Raw genomic sequence first — 23,734 nt, 5'->3', positions numbered from 1 at the left:
ACAGAGTAACGAATATGGGTAAAATCGGAAGAATGAAGTTAGATAAAATCAAGGCACGCAATTGACATTTGATAGATGTTTTTAGTGGTACAACTAACAATGATTACCTTGACCCGCTGCAGATCAATTGGGCTCATAATCGTTCCCTGGAAAAACTCCACGGTGGTGAAATGACGTTTGAACAGACCTTCCAGCTCCAGATCGGGTGGTTTACTTAAATGGTCGTACATTGAAAACGGGCGCAATCGATAACGGGTCGCGTCCGTACGCATGGATATACGTATGGATTTCGTATTGAATAGATGCATTTATTCGCGTAATCCGCATGAATCGATCGGTAATTGCAATTTGTGGTTTTGCGCGCATTGCAAAACACCGTAATGTAGTAAACGCACATTTGCGTACCATTGGGCCAACATATTGGGAATCATGCGGTATGATGGGTATGGGAGAGTTTTTGTTTTTGTTGTTGCATGTTTTGTTTTTTTTTTCCCACCCCGGGGGTCATTTTTGTTGTTCAGAGTTTTGTGACATTAGTCGTTTAACGACACCCATAGCAGAGCGGATGTTGTGGTAACGAAGAAAAGGAGAGATCAATTCGAGTGTATAGTGCGTGATTGAATAAAGCGCAAAAATAGAAATAGAAAGAAAAGACACATATGAGGTTAGTCACAGAGTAAATGGTGTACTGTAACGGCCATGCACCGTCACATAGATATTGTCCTCTCCAGGAAGTTATGTTTCTTTTGTTTTCGTTTGTTAAAGGGAACATAAAAATAAAACATATTTTTCTGTATCAATTATAATATTAAAAAGCTACTACACATTTTTGATCTCTAGTCACGATGAAATGTAAAAAGCGAAACGACTCTGCCAGCGGTTCGATCCGATGTGCCATACGAACCGTTAATATGTCGAGATTTGACAAATTTTGATAAATGTAGCTTTACCTCTTGAGACGAGCTGGTCCGCGATAAACCGTCAATGGTTTATCGTCATAGTAATTACTAATAAAATTAGCAAATGCATATTTGAAGTAATAACCAAATAAAATACGAAGCAGAAATTATAAAAAATAGTTAGATCTGAACGAATGTACATACAGCATATAAAATGTAAATAGTAAATGTGTGATACGATATTTTGCATTCCACAACAAACTTAAAACAATCTAAATCAAAACGAACTGTTTCACTGCCGGTAGGCAGTAAAGCATACTGTTAAAACGTGTGAAAAAGATTTTCCCTACAAAAAAAAAGACAAAACCATCAAATCAAGAATAAACGGAAAACATGTCGATTGGCTAAGAAAATTGAAATTGAACACTGATTAGATAGAATATTGAGAGCATAAGATTGAAACAGTGTCTAAAATATTACCATGCGCAAGCACGATGATGGCATAGCATAGCGTAAGGTGTCATGTTGCAGCGCACGTAGCATAAACATACCAACAAAGCGTTATGCCATCATCGAAGTAAGAATATTGTTATACTGAAAGGTTAAAAATTTTAGATATGTATAAGATAGAAACAAATAGAAAAGCGAACACGAGAGAAGAGTAGACGGTTAACTAACTATGCTGTAGTCTAATCATTTCAATATCAACATCGTCGATCGGTACAGCTGGCTAACCTTGCGTTACTGACCAACGCACCAGAGTACGAATAAAATGAACCTGCACTAACCATCTTGATTTACCTGTCTTTATGTACGAAACACTTGATACCTGAATTTTAAACAAACCTCGTCCTAATCGAGCCCAAGCGGAAATATTTCTAACACTGAACTGATTGTATCTATATCCATACGCCAAAAGAAACCAATCCACCCATTACCATTACTGTTGTATTGCCTAGCTTAACTATCTTTTATGTTAACACATAGTCTGTGATGCGTTTTCGTAGCATTATGGAACGGAAGCATGCTGTGTCTTGACGATACAACATAAGCAGCTGATCACATCTGCTTGCGTGTGCAATGAAACAAAAACGTGACCATGATCAGCACCATGTAATGAACTAAAGGACAAAATCTGAGACGCAACTCAGTAAAAGTCCCACCGGTTGCCTCATCGGCGATTAGGTGCAAAGGCGGTTTTGGTGCGGGAAATTGTTATTTAGTGTAACATAGTCGGACAACGGCGGTACATATAGAACAAAACGTGTTTGCTGATAATGTTCACTGGTAAATTCTTTAAAAAAGAAATCAATGTTCTATTTCAAGGTGGTTGTGATAAGTTCTTGTTAGGATGTTTGGCTTGGAAAACTTTATGAAGAATAGTTTTGAAAATGTCTGTTGGAGGTAGTTTGTTTTGTTTTTGGTTTGCTTGTTTTTTTTTTTTAAGTTGTTAAAATCTGTATTCATATACCTTCACTCGTTCCAAATCGACCGCATTCATCATAGTTCCCTGAAAAAACTCCACCGTTGTGTAATGACGCTTCAAGAGACCTTCGAGTTCCAGATCAGGCTCCTTTCTACATTGATATTCGTATAGGTATTCATGATCAGTTATAATTATTGGTAATATGGTTTAAGGAAATATTGTGTTATTCTTACGGTTATGCTATAGAAATTGCACGACCTTGGTGAACAAAAATCTAAACTAAAACAGTGTAACTAAGAGGGCCCAATTAAGAACAGCTCTCACTAATCGTATTGGAATAAACAAATGACGACACTGTATGAAGTTATATAAAACAATATGAGTTTAAATATAAGTTTAAATAGTTAAATTAACAAAACAGTTTTACATCAAAGGCTATTGGTGAAGCTAAAATGATAATAATTGATTTGTAAAAATGGAAGAGATAAACTAATAATATAAATTTCTGCGTAGCCTAGAGATTCGAGAAACCGTTTGATTTGACAAATATTGATTTTCAATTTTAATATTATAATTGATGATTATATTTATTTATTTTTTCAAAATTTAAAATCAACCAAAAAAATCATTAAAAATTATAACTAATAGCTTATCCTTAGCATGATATATGCTACGGATATGACCAACTCAAATAGTTAAATATTATTTCTGGGGTTTAAGTACAGACACCATCTACTTACCGATGTAAAAATACCACTTCGACGTCGACGTCCTCGCGATCTTCATGTAAAAAGTCCTTCAGGAAATGTGACACCGATTCGTATGTTATGTGCCCGCACACCACGATATGTCTATTACCGTATTCGGTATCCATCAGCCGCACAATCACACAATTATTAACAAGCACAAGCAGTACAGGAAGATGATCATATTCATATTGCACAATGAAAAAACATTTCCGTAGTTCGGCGTAGAAGATCCAGGACATCGCAGTAGATGCAGAACGTTACGATTCCACAGCGCGCCAGAACGATGGATGATGTACCATATTCGATGCGATGTAAGTGTTGAAATTACGCACGTATGATAATCGCGTTGAATGGGCGAGGTGATAAAGATACACAAAGAAAAACATATGTTAGCAACCCACTTATGGACTCGTTTCGTGATAAACGCCAGCAAAACAACGGAAACGGAAAATTAAAACTAAAAAAAAAAAAGAAAATATTCGTGACGTCTGCTATAGATTCGTCACTGATCCCGATTAATTTACAATGACATTAGCAGCTCGATTAGCGATTGCAGCCAGATATGTTTTTTTTTATTTTGAAAAATACGCGTTTATCACGAGATATTGAGAGAAGTTACTATCTGACAGACTGTTCTATTTGACTATCTGCTGCTAGTGCCATTGTATGCTTTCAATTGGATTTAAAACTGTAACAAACCTAAGAAAATATTTCGGTTAACGAGAAAGCAAAGAAAACCAATAACAAGAGGATTAGGAAACAGTGATCATATCAAAGATTCGTTATAGGGAACGGTTATGAATAGAAAACACATTACAATTACGGCGATGACAAGGGATGAGCAACACGGTACGACGAATTCACGAAACGATATAGCTTTCAGAGGTACAGATGAATGATGACAACAGAATAAAATCATAACGCATAACGAGAAGTGAGAAATGAGAAGATAGAATAATGTAAACGGTACAGTTGGATGATAACTGGATAGAACAAAACGAAATAACATATGAAACATCCGGGCTGCATGCAAATAGACAGTTTTCTACCACACGACGTGGAAAACAATAAAACGTTTCACGAATGGAGCGATGTTAGTAAATAGGTAGGAGATTTCAACGAAGGAAATAAAACATAAATGGTAACATTTCAAGGAGGCATCGTCATTTGGTACAATCATCGTACGATTAGCATTGCCTTCGGCATTGCAGCCACTTGACATTGACACAGATGAATGCACATAGAATGGTGAAAGTGAAAAAGGAAGATTTTTTTCTTCCTATCCAACTTATATTGCCATACAGCTAATACGGTACGCATACAACAGAGCTGTGCCGACAGTATGAACAACGTCAAAAATAGGTTTATTATTTTTAGACATCATTACAGAGAGATAGCGAAACACAGAGAGATAGAGAGAATAACAGAAAGACCTTACGTTGGTGACGAAGAAGATAACGTATAGTGGTAGAAGGAAGAGAGACATTTTTTTGTTATTATATATTTTACGCGATCTATTACTTATTAGAGCAGCTATTTCATTTTTGTGTGTTTTAGTTTTTTTTTCTTGTACCAAACATATAAGAAAGACGGCTTTCCGATTTAGACATTATGCAGTCCTAGCTAAAGTTTTAACGGTTCTCTACTAGTTTGTGAACAGGAGAAAGCAATGTTGGATTCGAGCATCACAAACAGAAAACATGTACTAGTAACGCGCCATGTTTCAGTAGCGACGCATGTCGCCCGGTTGATAGCTACTTAAAATACACAAACTACAATATACAGTATATACATGGTAATTTAGGTTCGTGCAGATCTACTAGCTAGTATGTTTTTTTTTTACAGATGATCATACATAGTATACGGTAGGAATTGTCACTACTTGTGCAATATTACTGTAGCAAGTGGTTATGTATGCCTAGCAATCGTACTTATATTGGTGCAGATTTATTGAATGCAAACTACAATTACAGCAGAGCAAATGTTACTACTCAGTAAATACATAAACATATCACTATCAATAACGGTAATTACGGCACACGGTTGCATGCAAATCCGTCGCAACGCATTAGAAGCGGTGGCATTTGAAATCATTATTTTCGTTTTTATGCGATATCTCATCTTTTTTCATCATCTACGCCCGAGTTAGTCATGACACAATAACTGGTAATTGGGACATGTAACAACCTAACGACGTTATACCTAAAATGTCTTTTCGCAATGGTTTACGATGCAATATCAGGATACACACACCAAGTAACAAATGTCAACAAGCTCACTTATTGTTAAGTAGGTCCTTATCATACATTGCACATTTGCGATTAAGCCAATCTTGGCCACTCGTAGAAATAAAATTACTATTTTGTTTGACGCTTTGTAAGCACTGTTAAATATCCTGGCATCATCAGGGTATTTCTGGAATGTAATTTGCTTATGTTAAATATTCTGTTGCGTATTTTTTTCGTTCCTATTTTAGTTCGATGGAGTTGCTGTCTTGACCACGAACGAATCGTTGCTACGGACTGCAGGGGTGCGGATGGACAGAAGCGATAAAACATATCAAAACATTACCAAACTACTCCAACAAGTAGATGATGCGGATTTAACACACTAAGTTTATAGCAGGTTACAATTGAAGCCTGGCCACGCATTTTCATTTTCATTTCTCTTGGTACATTTAGCTTGTTGTTGGATTGTTCAATATGATTGTAAAAGTACTATGCGTACATGTACTTTTCCAATAAAAATTTATTTCATTTTTTTAATGTCAATGACGTTTCAGGTTCATTCAACTGTGTTGCTGATTTTCATGTGACTTATTCAAATGTTATTGTTTTCCTCAACTGAGTGACAACGGAATCTAGGATAGGATCGTTTGGCATCAGGCTTTGTCAAATGGAATGTTCAAAAACATATAACTGCCTTATTTACGGACGGAACACCGTGTAACAACAAATACAACGTACTTCGTACTAGAACATCAAGCATAAAACATTACACGAAAGTTAATAGCTTAATAGTGTACGTCTGTCGCCGAGATAAAGAACAAAAAGATGTTCCAAACACATGAATACCAAGACAAAGGAAATGGTAAAACACTAAGAACATAATTCATTCGTGCATTAGGTTCCTATAGTGTAATCATTCACAGAAAAGTTTCAAAACGAGATGAGGGCTAGCCAGAGTATATGTGTATATATGTTATATATATATAAATATACAAATATGTGTATATGCATATATATGTGTACCTGTGTGAGATATTGATTCATCAATTAATCATTAATGCATTGCACAGTTCACACAGTGCAAAATAGATTTAAGGAAAAATGGAAATCTATTCGCTTTATTTACGCTGTGTATGTTTCATTCCTAGAAACTACACTATAACTTCTTTTTTTGGAAGAATTACCGATTATCCTTGAATGTACGCTTCGTTAAGGAACTCACGGCAATGTTTCTTTTTAATAAATCATCATTTTATTTTAAAAATTCGAAATAGTTTAAATTTAGATAGTTTGAAGTAGTAGTACTATAAGTTGTATTAAAAAGCTTATTAGCAAATAGATTATTATATACCATATGTAAATGGATTACGTTTTCATAAAAACAATTCTTTATTTAAATAATTCAGTTGAGAAACGGTGAATAACAGACGAAGAATATATTAAATGTTGGATGACGTCACATTCAGTACGCCTAGCAAATCATTTCTTCCTTTAAAACATTTTAAATGTCTAATTGATCTAAAATACAACTATAGGGTACAATTATCACGAGCTACAGTTTGCCAAACATTACTACAACATTTTATACTGGTCCTAGATCAGCAGAAGTATCGTTATCCTGTTTTATGAAGTATTTATAAAACGGGTCGATTACTTTCCATGTTTGCCAACAAAAAAGCTGATCCATTACTTCTAATACATGTTAGAAAAATCCACACATAATTGCTAACAATCAATCATATATGACCAGAGGCCCAAAATGTAACATGCACGGTACAACGCCATCTTTTTAATTAGCAGGACTATTTGACAGACCTTCGAATAAGTTTATCTCATTCTATCGTGTGTAAGTGTATGTGAGTGTTAGTGAATGTGTGTAATTGGTCCAAGGTATATGCCCAGTCAACAATCATAATTGTGACTATAATTCCATCCGAAACATGAATGCGTCGTCCAAAGTCGACTCTCTTTCCAGTTAACGAAGCACCCACAAACTAAACACCTACCATTGTGTGAGAACTCAATGTAATATATACAATCATACGGCAAACTCCTCGCCAAGGGACACTACTAAGATTGTACACTGCCACACACATACACATACATACATACACATATACGTCCGGTGCCCGGAGGTAGATGCTTTTATTGTTATAATATGAATAGCTATCAGTAGTGGTCAGGGAATAGTACAGCTAATCTGGCACCAATAAATGTATGTTAAACACTAACACAATAAGATACATGTACTTCCATTGAATATAACACAATTATCGATATTGACACTACACAGATTCGATAAAGTCTTTACGGTACTTTACGCGGCGCACATTTTAACCATAGCCTGGAGGAGTAATCATATAGTCTTCCGGTTCGAAATTAGATAATCATGTTCGCACCGCATTGCGTCGAACACTGGACGCGGTATGTGACCAGATGAAGTTAATGAGTAGTCAGGGGAGAAGACAAGTAGGTAGGTAAGTAGGGGTAACGATGGTTGTACAGACAGAGTCAGAACCAGACATTCAAAAGTATACTCAGTGAAAGCGCATTTCATTCAATGTATCCACTATTAGCTTTACTGCGTTAGTCAGCTCGTTCGCTACCGAACAGCGGCGCTTTCCCTACGTATACCAGTGCTGGTTATGCTTCTGCTGCACGCATTAGCAAATATTGGCGCAGTTTTAATGCTAACAATCTACGACGATTTATTTGGGAAGTTGAACACCAGAGTATACCTTTAATGAAAGACACCAGTTCGTTTAAATGCTTATTGGTTTGTTATCTTTGTGATAGCTACATCCCAAACGTGGCATGTTTATGTGGGTTCGATGTAGGCTCGTTCGAAAAAAAATAGGAAATGTAAAAACAAAAAAAAAAACCCAAATAGGTAGCGAAAACCAATTGTTGCAAATGGCAGATCGAGACGAAACGAAACCATATCTAGCAGATTCGCCAAAATGAAAACGAAATCGCACAGGCACACAAGAAACAGATGATACTATTTGCTGCCATCGTTTGCAGTTAAACTGTGAATGGGCGCATAACAGTACAAACACAAACAAACAAAAATTCAAAAGGTAAAACTTCATTGGAGTTATGTTCGTACTGGAAAATAAAAGAAGCAGATGCACTGCGATGCGTAACTGAGGTAATAATGAATATCAAACCAAAATAATACCCAAACCCATAGAAGCCAATGACGAACGAGAGTGTTATCGCAAACTTTGCAATCGATGAAAAATGGGTTAGTGTATGAAAAACTAAGATTAACAAACCAAAACAAAAGAAAATACATAGTATCAAAAATCAATTTAAACAAGCGTGCAAAGTTTAGCTGGCAATTATTGCACCAAGGATCGCGGTAAGACATTGAAGGAGCTTGATTTCATTAATGACATACATCGTACATCTGGATGAAACGTCCAAAGACAATTTCGACTAGATCAAAATTTATTTATCAGCCAAATTAGAATAATAAATTATATCGAAAACTTATTCCGAATAACCGGTTGATTCTATAAATAGTAATAGTAATAAATAAATAGTTCTAGGCTATTCGCCTCAAAAAGACATTCGTGTGGGTTTGGAAATTAAAAAATTTAACAAACAGAAACCGAAACAAACTTTTTACATTCCATCTGTATGAAACATTTATAGACCAAGATACGCATGATCAACACAATATCGGCATAGGACAGTGAACATTTAGTAAACATTGACCATACACGAGGACAGTCATTATTGAAGTAAACGAAGAGTAAAGGAGCAGATGTGGGTGACAGAAACAAGAAATAACAGAATACGTTAATACGCCAACAAGAAACAATACACTAATGTCAAACAGACAGGACAACAGCCATACAGCACTTGACTGATAGGAAAAGAAGTCCAAATATTCAGCTCGGAAAAGAGAACAAAAAAACTGAAAAAGTAAAGATGAAATATAGTGTACACTAGCGCCATATTCAAACGAATTGGTATAACGAAACAAAAAGAGCAAACATAACGAAACAAAATATTGATAGAAAATGCAGTGAATTCTGAAATTTTCGTTCGAAACAGCTAAAATGTTTGAGCCAAAAAGAAAAGAAAAACAGAACAGATGGTAAGAGCTTTGGAACGCTTGAAAATGCTGCGCAAATATCAAAGGACCAGGGGACACGAAGGGCAGATGAGCAAATGAGAAATGAATACAGAGTGATGTGCAATGCGAAATGGAACACAAACAGAAAAGTAATTGCTAACGTGGATGGAAGTGGCACAATGGTAATGCGAACGATTATAATGATGTAGGTTCTGTAGAATCTCACCTTCTTCCCCGTTCATTCTTCAGTGTTCCCCCATATTTGGGTCTTGTTCCGATCAAGTCTATAATCTCTGGTATACAACTTGCAAATATCGCCTTTAGTTTTGTAGCAATTTTCGGGAAGTGTTTTTTTTTGTGAAGGTAGTAGTGTTGGTTGATAATAAGTTCAGATTTTTATCAGATTGTATTTGTCGTTGTGCAGTTTGTTTGAGGATAAGAGAGATAAGTAATAAATTTTATCATTAGACAACGAACCCATTATTAGAAAGGATGTTAGAGAATAAGATGGAACGTTTCCAGATAAATCGGGTTTTCATGATCGACAGTTTTGCAAACCGGAGGTAGATTGGTATTCCATTGTAATTCATTCATTATGATGAGATGGTACGTTTCAGTTCGAAATGGGCGATGGATGTGGTTCAAACCGATTTTTGGTTTTCGAGTTCCAGTATTGCACGGTACACCATTTGGAGGCAGAATGTGTTTTTATTTCGTTCAATTTTTGCAGTCGTAAGCGTACAGCGATACCCATATCCGGCGTGTTCATACGTAATTAATGTTGTTTTGTATTATCGCAGTTCGACACAAAGAACCAGAGGCAGGCCGAGTTAATGGAAGGAAAAAGAAAGAAAAACCATGTGTAAACTAAAGCGGGCTGCTCGTTGATAGCTATTGTCAACTAAAAATCAAAGCATACAATGTTTTGATTTTTGTCGTATCTTCGGCCTTACAAAGCGTAATGAGCCAGTCAAACACCATAGTGACGCCTAGTTGTAACGTCAAAGAATCAAACACGACACTTCTGGTCACAATGAAATGCTTCCCTACGCACCTCTTCTCTTGCAGTGTCTATCCTCTTTTATACGAAATTTCAGTATGCTTATTTTCTAATATAAGTGTGGCGAGTGAATGCGAACATGATAGAAGAGTCGCATGTCAGTACGACCACAGGAGCTGCTCGCTGCGTGTGTTTTTCTTTGGGTTTTGGGAATAGAGCACGTCATTCAATATACGCAAAGGTCGTTCAATATACGGACTTGTGGCTGATTTTTTTTGTACATCTTAATCTAAACCATCTCCCTGGTATTCGGTTCCAGTAAATCACAGCTCTGCGAAACACGCGTTCAGTACGGTAACTCTTCAACCTAAGACAATCGCAGTACACAGCGCGAATACGCACACTGCCGATGTTGGTAAGAAGTTGGACGAACAAATGAAACAAAGTAATAGAAAAGGAATAATTTCGTATCGATTGAAACAATCTACATAAAACAGAACAACTCACTCACACACTCCTCTAGTTTCGGGGAACGTGGGCTAGACGGATAGAAATGTGAGGTGGGTGCAAATATAGAACGGTATGGAACTAATGGGCATGGGGCACGGAAAATGGAAAAGGATCGGTCGTCTTATGATCGATGTTTCCGGTCACGCTCTGTATCTAGCAGGCCGGACGAAAGGATATAACGAAAAATAAAAAAAAAAGAATGCGACGCATGACTCGGCTAAGAACAGAACAAAAAAAACCAAACTAAGGCAAACACCTACGTTTCAAAGATCATGAGAGAAACAGAGAGTTAATTGTTTGCATACAAATAAAAAAATAGAGCTCCACACATTAGACGGTCAATTATTCCGCAATGAAGCGGCTACTTATGAACTCAACATTCTTTTCATATATTAGCTTATTACTCAGTCAATGAAGCCAAATTTTGATTCATCCCACAAACGCAGCTAACCCAAATGCCGAATGTGCAAGTATTTCCGTAACATTCAATATCGATACATCTTCTGAGCCCGGTTAAGTTGCACTATTGCTTGGAAATATGAGACTGTCTAAGCGTAACCTCGTCGGTATACAAACAGGCTTCGATTTCTTGGGACTAAAATAGGCTTGCTTTTCGAGGAAAAAATAGGATTACGCGTTTTTCACATACAAGTACCGTAGTAGGGATAATAACATACAAAACCGCTTCTAAAACTTCTAACCTCGCCAACACACTACGATCAAACCAACGGTGGCCTGGTGACAGGCTAAACTCAAAACCCATTTCCAAACAAAACGCAAAACAATGGCTCGAGCGAGGAGAAACCTTCATCAGCATCAGCTCTAGCGAATGCTCACCGCTCAAGATTGAGTGGTACACACTCTTACAAAACAGATCAAATAGAAATAAAGTGAAATAACAAAATCCGTTCGAAATGATTTGCTAGCGCTTAGAACAGGATCAAGTCCAGTCGTGTATGTGTGTTTTTGTGTGTATATATATATCATAATGTATATATATGTATAGATTTGTTTGTGAGTGTGTGGGTGTGTATGTGTATGTATAGATCTACACCTGATAGAGTGGAATCTCTAGCTTTATATATATATATATATATATATCTCATGTCTAGCCCAGCACTCTATTGTTCTCATTCATCCTGAACAGGATATTCGTTTGCCTTTGTTTATCATTCCATTAGAAGCAGGTTTATATTTCGTATTTTGAGGTTTGAATTACATTTACGTTCATAGTATCAAATTAACATGTCAATCAGGATTATTCGACTATCAATTTCTTTAAAGAACTGTAACAACAATAAAAATTTTGCTCTAATATGCGTGGCTGCGGCATACAGGCTGTGCAAGCAAAAATCTGTATCTACAATAAATGAATGGTATAAAATTGTACGTAAATAGATAATACTAGAAGAATTCAAGAAGAAGGAAGAGAAATGAATCCAGAAATGGAAAACAAACAGCTGTGAAGAAACGATAACACAAGAGCTAGGTTAAACGGAACGTCGGCCCTCGTTTGTACAGCATAAAGTATAGGCATTTTAAGTCAACATCCCAAAAACTGCAGAAAGAAATGTAAATGGACCAATGGTCGGTACTGGTGGGTGAGCAACTGTTCGCAGCCTAAATAATACATGGGAAACCAGCAAAAGTCTCATCAGTACGATAAGTAATTGCAGCGGACCAGTACTGATACCACTTAACGTTGAAGTCTTTTCAACATTTGTACATTTTGTGTAATTTTCTCGTATAGGATGCACAATGCGTTTTACTTTTTCAAACGCACGGCAATCCCACTGGGCTGGGATACTAGTTCCCTGACTCCCTAATGCCCTGTACTGTCTGTTATTACAAACCGTAGTGATGATATATGGCAACAAAAGGGGTAACAAATTTGGAACACGTTTCAAAGGAAAGCATGATGTGAACGCGAAGAGCATAGTGTAGATAAATATCTAAAAAACGGCGTTTTGACAAAGTTGGGAAACAAAATTGCTATGTTTATGTTCAAACTAAAGCCAAAATTTCAAATCATGGTAACCGAGCCGGATTAGCAAATAAATACAAACGGTTACACGATTGCATTGCTGTTTCTTTTTGTTTCGTATCGTTGGTAAAAAAATAAATCCGAAAATCATCCGGAGGTTCGATTTTTCTGTTGGTGGTTGTTTCAGCTAAATCTAGTGGAGTTGAATTATTAAATCGGAATGGCAAAATTAGAAATGCAGAAAAAATTGTGCAAAATCAGTATCTAGAAGGCAGTTATAGGAACCCAAAAAAAGATACAGTAATTATTGGCTAGGAAGTAATTAGATGTCAAAGGATGATGAAGTAAAACCGAAAACAAAATGTTATGAAAGTAAGTCTCTCGCTCTACAGTATCGACAAATACAGATCAGAAAGGAAATAGCTAGGGAACCTAAAAAGAATAAAAGCCAATTGTTGGCATGGATCGTGTTCTACCGCGTTTTGTAAACAATTCCATAAGAGCTGCACGTGTAATTCCATTAGTGTATGTTTATTGCATACCGCGTCGCCTACCCGTTATGGGAGCTCCTGATCTTAATAGGAAAATTTTGTGCAAATTTTTGGAAGTAAAAAAATATCTCTCTTGTTCCATCTTTCCGGGTTGGCTTTAATACTTTAATTGTTTCCACGCAAATAGTGTCAGTCAAGGTGCAAAAGATGTAGTACAAACAAGGACGTAGTTTACAGTTTTTGAAATGCATTATGTGAGACGCTCCTTGAAATTTCTATATAATCACCAATAAGAAATCAAAGCTGCATTTTGTATAATTGCACGTTGCTTATGGATGAAAATTTAACTAAGAATGATTTAGTGCGATAATTTTCGGTCAAAAAGAATCCTTAAAAGCTCACCACATGACGAATGTCACACACACACAGACACACATACACACACATACTCAAAAGTGTGCTCTGTTGTGTTACGTTAACTGAAGGTACGTGTTGTTTGCATTGAAAAATGAATTGTTTTAGAATTCCGTTTGACACGCTACGGGGAGCAACATTTGTTTTTTACTTCAAAACCTATATGCTTTAGAATTTGTCCTCATAAAGCAGCCGGGATAAGGATATCAGAGAATTGAAGATAGATTAACTTAAGGCAACAATAAATCTAAATTAGTATGAATTAAAAAAGCCAAATGCGTAATTCAACAAAACAAGATGGATAAACGAAATAAAGCAAAGAAGCCTAGACCCAAAATGTTAACAGAAAGAAACTGTAAATTTTAATAGCCGATACTAAGCACACATTTGTGGTTTCACATATGATGTGCATTGTTCGTTTTTTGGCATTTGTTATGAAAGCCACGCGGATGTAATTCACATACCGTATGTACAACGGTTGTGGATAAGCATCATAAATATCATGTTAGATGTAAATAAAAAAAAAACAACCAAACACAATTCTCTAAAGCCAATTCGTCGCTCGGAACGCGAAAACCCATCGACTTATTGTACCAATTTATCGATAAATAGACTAGGATAAATTTGAGGTAAAGTAAAACGAAAATTATGAAACCAGCATGCAAAACAAAAGGAACAATGTTACAAATAGCAAAACAATCCTAATAGTGAATGCTCTTTATGAGAAAACTCAACATATAGACCTAAGAGAAGTCCAACTAAAACGCTGCATATTATTTGAATCCAGCTAAAGCTCATCATTGTATTGCTTTCACAGTTGACAACGCACTGTTTAGATGTATGTGTATCGTTTGTTTATAGGACGCATCATATTATTCCAATGCTGTTGCAACAATTGATCGTATCCTAGACACAACCGCATAAGAAGTAAAGGAATTTTGGGACGACGGCGCCAAGGAATTTTCATTCGTTCGTTCACGCAAATGCATCATTACACGGGTGCCATATCTGCTATGGCTTTGGCTAGCAAAATAAAACGAATGCAAATGTGCAAATATGGTTTGTGAGTGAGAGCGGAGATTGACAAGTAGCATCAAATGAAGAAATCGAGAAATGAGCCGAAATACATGCCACCAAGAAACCAATGCCTTTTGTTGTACGGTTGATCAAATTTAGTCACGAGATAATTGAAGAAATGAAATCATGAATAGCCCTGGATTGTTATTGGTTTTCTTCATTGCTATTTCAAAGAGTCGTATTTGTTCACTCTTCATTTCATCACATTTGTTTGAAAGTTACCGTTGACCTATCTTCAGTTATTTTTCTTTTTCTTTAATTTTCCATGAGGGTTTTGAACGTTAATTTTAAGGTAATGAAAACACAGCTGAGTTTGCCTTAGAAGGATAGGATCAATTGTCGTAGGTTATTATGTTAAAATGATGTAAGAGTATGCCTTTCTAGCACAATCTACCTAAATAATGGAGATTCTGTCATGATTAAATCAATATTGTAGCAATTGCCGTTATTGCCTTTTCATAAAAAAAAACATGTTGTAGTAACGCATTAAAAATAACATTATTTTTTGTTGTATTTATCTGAAGAATGGCCGGGCCGTATATATTAAAGATAAAGATAACATTACTGTTGTATATAAACATTGCTCATACTTAGTCCTAAGTATCCTTTTTAATCATTACTATTACTGAAAAAACATGAAGTGGTTAAACAGACTCCATTATGTAGGTTTGACCATACTTTTCCAAAATTCTTTTATTCAATAGAGATGAAGGATTGGGAAAGAAACTTGTGTTGCTTGCTATGAAGGATGGAGTCAGAAAAAGAAAACATGAATTTTTCAATTTTATTTTTCCGTCTGAAATTACTCATCGCCGTATCATTACAGCACCGCGAACAGCCGTGATACTCAATCATAAATCAATATCATAAGCATACCACGGCAAGCAACACATATTTCGAATGTGTAATGAACAATGTTAACGTATGTTCAACTAGAGAAACTGAAAAACTATGATAAAGGAGCAAAAAAGGAGTGTGATTGTGAGTGTTTTAAATTTATTTATAAAAGAGAACGCGAAGGTAGATTTGCTTTATCTAACCATTAGGTAACTTTCGAGTACAGGAAGATATTATCATATATTCAGAATAGAAAAAAGAAACAAACTAATTATAACCCATACTGGAAAGTCATTTATGTTTAATCAAATCAAAGTTGAAATTAGAATCGGAAAACCAAATCATAATCAAACACTATATCAATCGTGTAAAAACGGAACAAACCATAAAAAAACTAATAAAAACCAAAAGAAAAAATGGTAACCAACAAGGAAAACTTTAAACAGAGTAAACATAGGTTAACTCGGTACGGTCGTGTACCTTCTTCTAACATCCTTAGTGTATTTGCCGCCGTACTTATTCCGCTGTGCTGCTAACTCTGTGATCTCCGGAATCCAACTAGCGAACACCGCCTATACAGGAGTATAAGGAATAGTATCACGCACACAGGAACATATTAATCAGAACGTAATCAGATTATTTGCAGCGCTCATAGCACTACTTAGTACCATCCGTTTGCTTATAGTAGTTGCGTTTTGCAGCGTGCCATAGTGCTACAAACGCTTAAAGTCAGATCGACTGGAACCCCGTTTTATTATTAAGATATTTCTATGATTACTTTATAGTTTCGACACAGTGTCATACTTCAAGCTTTAACCGACGTAGTTTTTCAATCATTTGTGCAGACCGTACATAAGTCAACCAGTATGTGCTGCAACAGAACGTTGCGAATCTCTCTTCACGCACTTGGATTATCGATGATTCACCTCATTCGAAAGCATCAACTTTTGATTGTTTTACTTTGGTTTTAAACAAGTTTACAATTGATTGTCTTTAACCAGTCTTTGCCATCCTTTTGTCACGTTGTCCACTCGTTGCACGATAAGACACTAATCTACTAATTGTGTTTACCTGACCGACTAGGAAGTAAAACAAAAAGAATCAAATTCGCTCGTTCGAAAGTGATTGTTTCAAACAATTAAAGAAAAATACGTTTAATATTATAATTCCAAAATATCACTATTATCACGGCTAGGAATGTCATTCGCAATAGACACTCAAAACATAAGGTTCTATCGTTTCATATCGCTTAAATCAGCGCGTTCGTATAGACGAGACAATGACATGTTCATGTTTTGCCTTGCAAGCTCTAAAAATTGTATCAAAAAGGAACATTCAAAACAAAATGTCAGTGAATAGCAAGAGTCGCCGACGACTACTGGTCGTCTAACAGTATGTTACAAGAAAAAAAAAACGTAAAGTAACAAATTTGAGCGTGAAACTGGATGCAATACTAAACGAATAAACGAATTAACAGAATAGTGTCAATCGATGCAACATGATTAAAGACTAAAAAGTGTAACAATTATAACATCAATAGATTGGTTTAAGTTATCTACGCGATGAACAATAGTCAAAATTTGGGTAATGGCATAAAGAAAAGTAAACGTGAATCCAAAACAAATCAAACGTATTATCTAGAATCATACTACTGAAGCTTTTTCTAAGAATTGTAAACATTTCTCTTGTATGTGTTAATATGGCTATTTTTCGCATTTCTATCGTACTATAATGTATTGAACCAAAAAATGCAGCATTTGAAATAATCGATTAGAAGACACTATCGCATCGATGCCCAGACACTTTTTTTCAATAATGTGTCTTTACAATAGGTGTTAAGTTGAATTCTACTTCTTGGGTATCAATTAATAAGTCAATCTTTGACTACACCCATACACAAGCGTTTCGGTGGATTCTCGAGTGAAGTTGGTTGGAGTACTTCTTGTGGTTTCAGAACTATAGATACGTATAAAATTATCAGTTAAATAGCTTTTTTATGTTATTTTTATAGTGAAAGATAATGCTGCAACAAATCGACTATTTCAGGGTGCTCGAACAATATTCGCTTGCAAAATATATAACCGATTTAAAAGAATATTTTAGGTATTAATAGATAACATCGTTCATAGGGGGTAGAGAACAAAATTACAACCCATGTATAGCCGGCGATGGGTTACTTATTTTGCTATTAATCGTTGCGTGACTTGCTTTAAGTAAATCATTTTATAGTGCTTATTACTGAACAGGTACGATATGCTATTGTTGAGCAGGATATGTGTATAAATGCACTTGTACTATCGGTAGTTAATAATGCATGAAACCAGGAAACCTTATCTGCGTTACGCACCGTGTTTCTATCTTCTTCCAACCGTCAACCATACCATACACAAACATCATTCTGGATTGTGATTATACTATGCACGAGATGCGACACATTTTGGCATTTGCAAACATTTTTCACACTAACGTACAGTTCACTCACAGTCAAGTTTTAGGATTAGTATTATTTTAGCATACAGCTTGTTTGAACCGTACAGCAAAGTGTACGCCAAAATCAACCGACCAGCAGTTACAAAGAAACGATGCTTTACAACAGGCACAACAGATTAGGAAAGTTAGTTTGAAGTTAAGGTGAAGTATAAATAGATACTGACAAGATGGAGAAGTATTTCGTAAGTCAAAGGTAGCAAAGGCTTAAGGCAACATAAACACCAGCAAACACCGCAGTGTTCTGCTGGTTTGCAACATTAAGGGGCAGTGTTACCGGAACAATGACATGGCACACATAACCGTACTCTTCATTCCGAACAGAGTTTCAGCAAAGGACAACTTCACGACGGAGATGAGAAACAACGCAATATAAAAAAAAGTATGGAAACATATTAATTGAAAACTCATAGAAACGAGTAGGAACAGCAAAACAGAATGCGTAAATCAGAGTAAGGAGTTCTTCGCAAATGACTGTATGGAACGCAGCGGATAGGGAGTGAGAGATGGGCGAAACAGAGCGAGTAACTCAATCAGGACCGATAGTGGGACAACATAACATTGAATAAAGTCATAGCACAATTAACGTAATCAAAAAAAATTGCTATACAGGCATTCGCTTCAACTACCTTTTTCCTTGTTCGCGCTTTAGTTCGCCGCCGTACTTCGAACCGCTACCAACAAGTTCAATAATTTCAGGAATACTGCTGGCAAACATTGCCTAAAAGAGTCAATTGAACTTCAATGATTGTCTGTAGGATTTGAAAATGAGTTAAATGAAACTAAACAGTAGCATGAGTAAAGGTGTTATGATTCAACTGTTTGGACACGCTTATGCTTATCACACCGAACGTAAGCTAGGCACTAACGAATGCACTGCGAATCAGTCCACCATATGCAATAGGCAGTAGAAAATAGGTAATGAACATAAAAATTTTAAAAACGCCATACAAATTGCGCAAGCTATGTCCCTTCAACGGCAATTGAACGAGCCTTCCACTATATTCCGCTTTTCCTAAAATAACACTACAAATCAACCACACTTTTCCTGGTTTCTTTTGTAGCTCAACTTATCGCTGTACATAATCTGCTATAGAACATTAAAACAATACGTACAATAGTATGTATACAATAGACATGATCTAAGTTTTGCCGACATTGAGTAAGCTAATTGTTAGCAATTAGGAACCCGGAACAGAACAAACGCAAAGGAAATATTGTTTTTTTTTCTTCTATTTCAATCAGGAAAGATGAATTGAAAATAAATCAAATAATATTTAGAGCTATTAAATTGATGATCTCTACATATGTTATGCGGCAGCCAGCATTAACGCCTCACATGCAAACATAATCTTGTATTGAGTCAACTCTATCACGCCCGCGATCACGACATCACGTGTTTCGATCTTGTATATTCAAAGTCGTCACCTAGTGAGTAATGGTAGAATTTCAAGCGATAGTGCGCTCTATAGCATGCAAGGTGAATTAATAATATGGTCAAATGATTGTGTTTTAAGTTTCCTTGTCATTGGTTTCGTTACCTGGTATAACCAAAAACAACACTGCTGGTCACGCCTTTCGATCAACTTAAGAATACCACATAAGTATAAAAAAAAATGTTTCTGATGAAAATTTAGGTGCCTAATATATCCAGACCGTGAAAATCAAGCATATAAAAGAAAAATAACTCCTCTGACATATTATCATGAAATAAAACAAAACACAAATGCACTTTCGAATGTCAAAAAACATACTTCACAAAATAAAATTGCAACACAATCATAACAATACTACTTCCAAGCGAACACCGGCTGAGCATTCGTTGTACAATTGGAAAAATCATACTGAATCTGTTCAAATGCTCGCCTACAGTGTTGGAAAAGCGCGCCAAAAAATAAAACTATCTGCTCGGCAGCAAGCGATATATCATTACATGGATGCAAAGCCTGCATGAAAAGTAAGCTGGCATTGAATGGTCATAACTGTCATTGGCGAGGAGAATTCTGGAGAATAAGCGATCATGTATAACCAATATCAGCACTTTCGTCTTACACTCGGTAGCATAACGCAGACGGTCGTAGAGTTTTTGTTTTGTGTACAAATACCCTTACAGCATTGTATATAGGATATTATCGGACGCCACAAGCAACTGAATATCTATTTGAAGCCGACAACACGTCTCAGAGATTAGGAACGTATAACGTCATGCTTGCATCTTTTGCGGGGTCCTTACTAGGGTCTTGAGAAACATATTCTACTGTTAAGACCCTCTCTTCGTATGTAAAGCTGTGTTCGAAAACATTCCATTTAGTGTGTTTGTTTAGTAGATAGTAGAAAGAAGAACCATACTAGAAAACGTTGTTGCCTGTCCATCCATAAAGCGTAACATCAATGCCAAATACCTAGTAAAAACTACCCAACCCCGCCGAAAACCCGCGCATGTGCGTTTTTTCACGTCCAGGTTATGTTTTTTTTACGTTCCGCCCAATAGGTTCCGGTGAGCAAATAAATACGTTTACTATCATGTCGGTTTTTACTTCACTGTGTTCAACATCGAGCTCCCGTAATCATCTAATGCACAAGGCGATACCAAAATTAACAAAAAAAAATCGCAACGTACTAAATAAAATAAGAATACTGAAATCATTTAATTATCGTACGTAGAACTTTGCACAAGACGAGTTCCGGTGAACTGCAAGATCTACTTGCAAATCTGATCTATTGCTTTAGGATGATCTTTTTATCGTGATCAGCCACTGTACATTGCATTTTTCTTTTATGCGAATCGTTTTTATTATGTAATTTCAACTGCTTTGTACTGATATGGGTAATCGGCGGTCGACATGTTTCCGTAGCTATTATCGGTTGAAAATGGTTTACCGATGCCACGTGGCTGTGACTTGTGTGTGTGTGTACTTTTTAACGTTTTATTACAAAGCGTGTAACACACTAACGACACGCTCGGTGTACTGCCAAGTGAATCGAACTTTATCGAACGTGAAGTGAATCGTTCACTGCAGATTGCAATTAAAGTACAGTTAACGCTGAATGTGTCGAACAGAGATAAAAAATATGCGAAGAGAGATAAAGAGTAAAAGAAACAGAAATATGGACAGATAGCCGCATAGAAAATGAAAAGATCACTTACCAAGCCAACAAGTAAAAAGAATACTAAAAAAGTTCGTCCGAGAACCGTTTCACAGTAAACGTCGCCATAACCTACTGTTGACATGGTGACAATGAGAAAATATACACATGTCCAATATGAGAGCTGTTGCGGATTATTGAACTCTAGCGGATCGCCAGAGTTTTCCAGCTGCAGAGAGGAGAAAATAAGAACAAAGTTACGAGAAAGGGAACAAAGAGAAAAAGAGAAAGAAAAAAACAATAGAAAACACGGTATTAGTTGCGCTGATCGATACAAATGGTACGGGTTAAAGTAGTTTGGAATAAGATGTACGAAGGATTGTTACGAGTTGTTGGAAAAAAATGCAATTGGATAAGGAATAAAACCAAACGAATGGAAGTGGTAAACAAAAAAAATGCAACCGTTTGTAACCTCTTTTGATGCAAATGGATTTGCGCAAGTTCGAGGGGCAGAACAGATACCAAACACCGGCGAACCAATTGCTGCAACACGATTGCGAATTGTACTATCAATAGAAAGACTTCTGCGCCGCATAAGGCCGTAATGTTTCGCTGACCATGGCTCATACACACCGCACCACTTTGCAGCAATTAGTATGCAAATATGCAATGCAATCTTCGAACTGCGTGAAACATTGCAAGCACATTTCAAGGTGTTGCTGCCGGAAGGATTTCATTTTCTTCACATCACTCAAAAGGGTCAAAATTTCAAACGAAAGTGATGGTAACACACCGTTGCTCATAATCAAAACAATAAGAGGCATATAAACAAGTACGTAGTCAAGATCAAACATACTCAATCTATTTGAATGGCTTTGAAATGGGTGCAAAATGCAATTGTGATAGATAGTAGAACAAACTAAGATATTCGAATACGACAATAATAACCATGGTATTGTAATATTGCATTGTATAATACTACTTTGAAGAGCACGAAACGCGACACTATTTAGGAGTGGGATAAAAAAGAGCTCGTTTTGAAAAACAAAAGATTGCCCAAAAATATGCTGGTTTAGTTTTATGATACCGTACGACATGCGCGAAAGAAAACCAAATCAATGCATTTTAGGCATTTCGCCTACAGTCATTTATGACCGGTATATCACGTTTATAAGGATGTGCACAATATAATGTTGAGCCGCTGAAAATGTTAGTTTTGTGGAAACAAATGCCTATTTCGGCTTGCTCTATTGATTATGGTTGTCTTGTTCTTTGACGCAACAATGAAACCTACCCAATATTACTTCTTCCAAAATGCATTACAAACGTAAATCTTCAAATAATAAAAACCAAATTGCATCACACTGAATGTTGTGTGAGTATGTAGTATCCAAATCTAATACCGAATTATTGCATATTGCATATCATGGCTAATCACATATAGTATTTATGTATACGTGATTAAACGGTTCTTCCAAATGAAATAGCACTGTGCAGAGTTTTTAAATTTCATGTTTTCAAATGTTCAAAAACAAAAACTACGTGATTAAACGGTTCTTCCAAATGAAATAGCACTGCGCAGAGTTTTTAAATTTCATGTTTTCAAATGTTCAAAAACAAAAACTAAAAAAGGGTAAACAAAACAGCAACATTCGAAACGGGCGCATGACGACGAGGTTTGTGCATAAGAATATTTTTTCCAAAAAACTAAATACTTATAAGAATCAAACGCTACAAAACGATAGTATTTGCTTTTTTTGTATAAAATTTTCCTTCGAATCAGCTTCCTAAGCTACAATCGCAAAAAATGCAACGGAAAAATGATAAATACGATGCAGATTTACTTCCATAGTTGAAACGTAAACGGTACGTGGTGTGAATATGCGTTTATTTGTTTGTTTTGCTTTTCATTATCGTATAAAAGCATAAGGGAAAGCTGTCTCATTCTCATTTGAGAAGCGCAATGGAACAAAAAAAACAAGCGAGGTATCAATAAATATGTAACAGGATGTTTTGCGTATTGCGTTTTTTTTTTTTGTATAGATTTTGTTTGCACTTTTGACTTTAGCATTCATGTTTGCCATACACCAAATAAGAAACAAAACCGTATGTTCTAAAAAGCTGAATGGAAAAAAGAGCTGCGTTTTTTTTAATTGCATAGGTGTTTTCGCTTTCGAATCGATAAGAGACCGAATAATGAAAAAACGTTTGCAAATCATTCGCTTCAAAATTCAACTACTGATATTCAAGTATAGTAGAATGGACTTAAAAGTGGAACGATACTCACCACCGAATGTAGGATACATTCGCGTAAAACGGAACACAATTATGCTAAAGCGCTGCCATACAAGTAGTTTATATGTATGCAGCACCTTCATCGCACACGTTGCCAAAATTTGTACCAATTCAAGTTGTCATATGTTCAAATATTGTGTGTGTGTGTGTGTATATGTGTTAC

The 23,734-nt window shown here is 36.1% G+C and overlaps 1 protein-coding gene across 1 annotated transcript in view; it reads right to left on the bottom strand.

The window, feature by feature from the left end:
* Window positions 1–23,734, bottom strand: part of LOC128709814 (calcium-activated potassium channel slowpoke) — a 54,555-nt gene that overhangs the window by 25,191 nt on the left and 5,630 nt on the right. The window contains exons 5-8 of the mRNA XM_053804832.1: window positions 21,338–21,505; window positions 9,616–9,707; window positions 3,066–3,176; window positions 2,371–2,476 (exon numbers count right to left, since the gene is read on the bottom strand). Coding sequence (XP_053660807.1) covers window positions 2,371–2,476; window positions 3,066–3,176; window positions 9,616–9,707; window positions 21,338–21,505 — 477 coding nt within the window. The remainder of the gene's footprint in view (window positions 1–2,370; window positions 2,477–3,065; window positions 3,177–9,615; window positions 9,708–21,337; window positions 21,506–23,734) is intronic.

Source organism: Anopheles marshallii, chromosome 2, assembly GCF_943734725.1.
Source record: "Anopheles marshallii chromosome 2, idAnoMarsDA_429_01, whole genome shotgun sequence".
Taxonomy (NCBI): Eukaryota; Metazoa; Arthropoda; class Insecta; order Diptera; family Culicidae; genus Anopheles; species Anopheles marshallii.
This window is presented reverse-complemented; position numbering and strand designations above follow the sequence as displayed.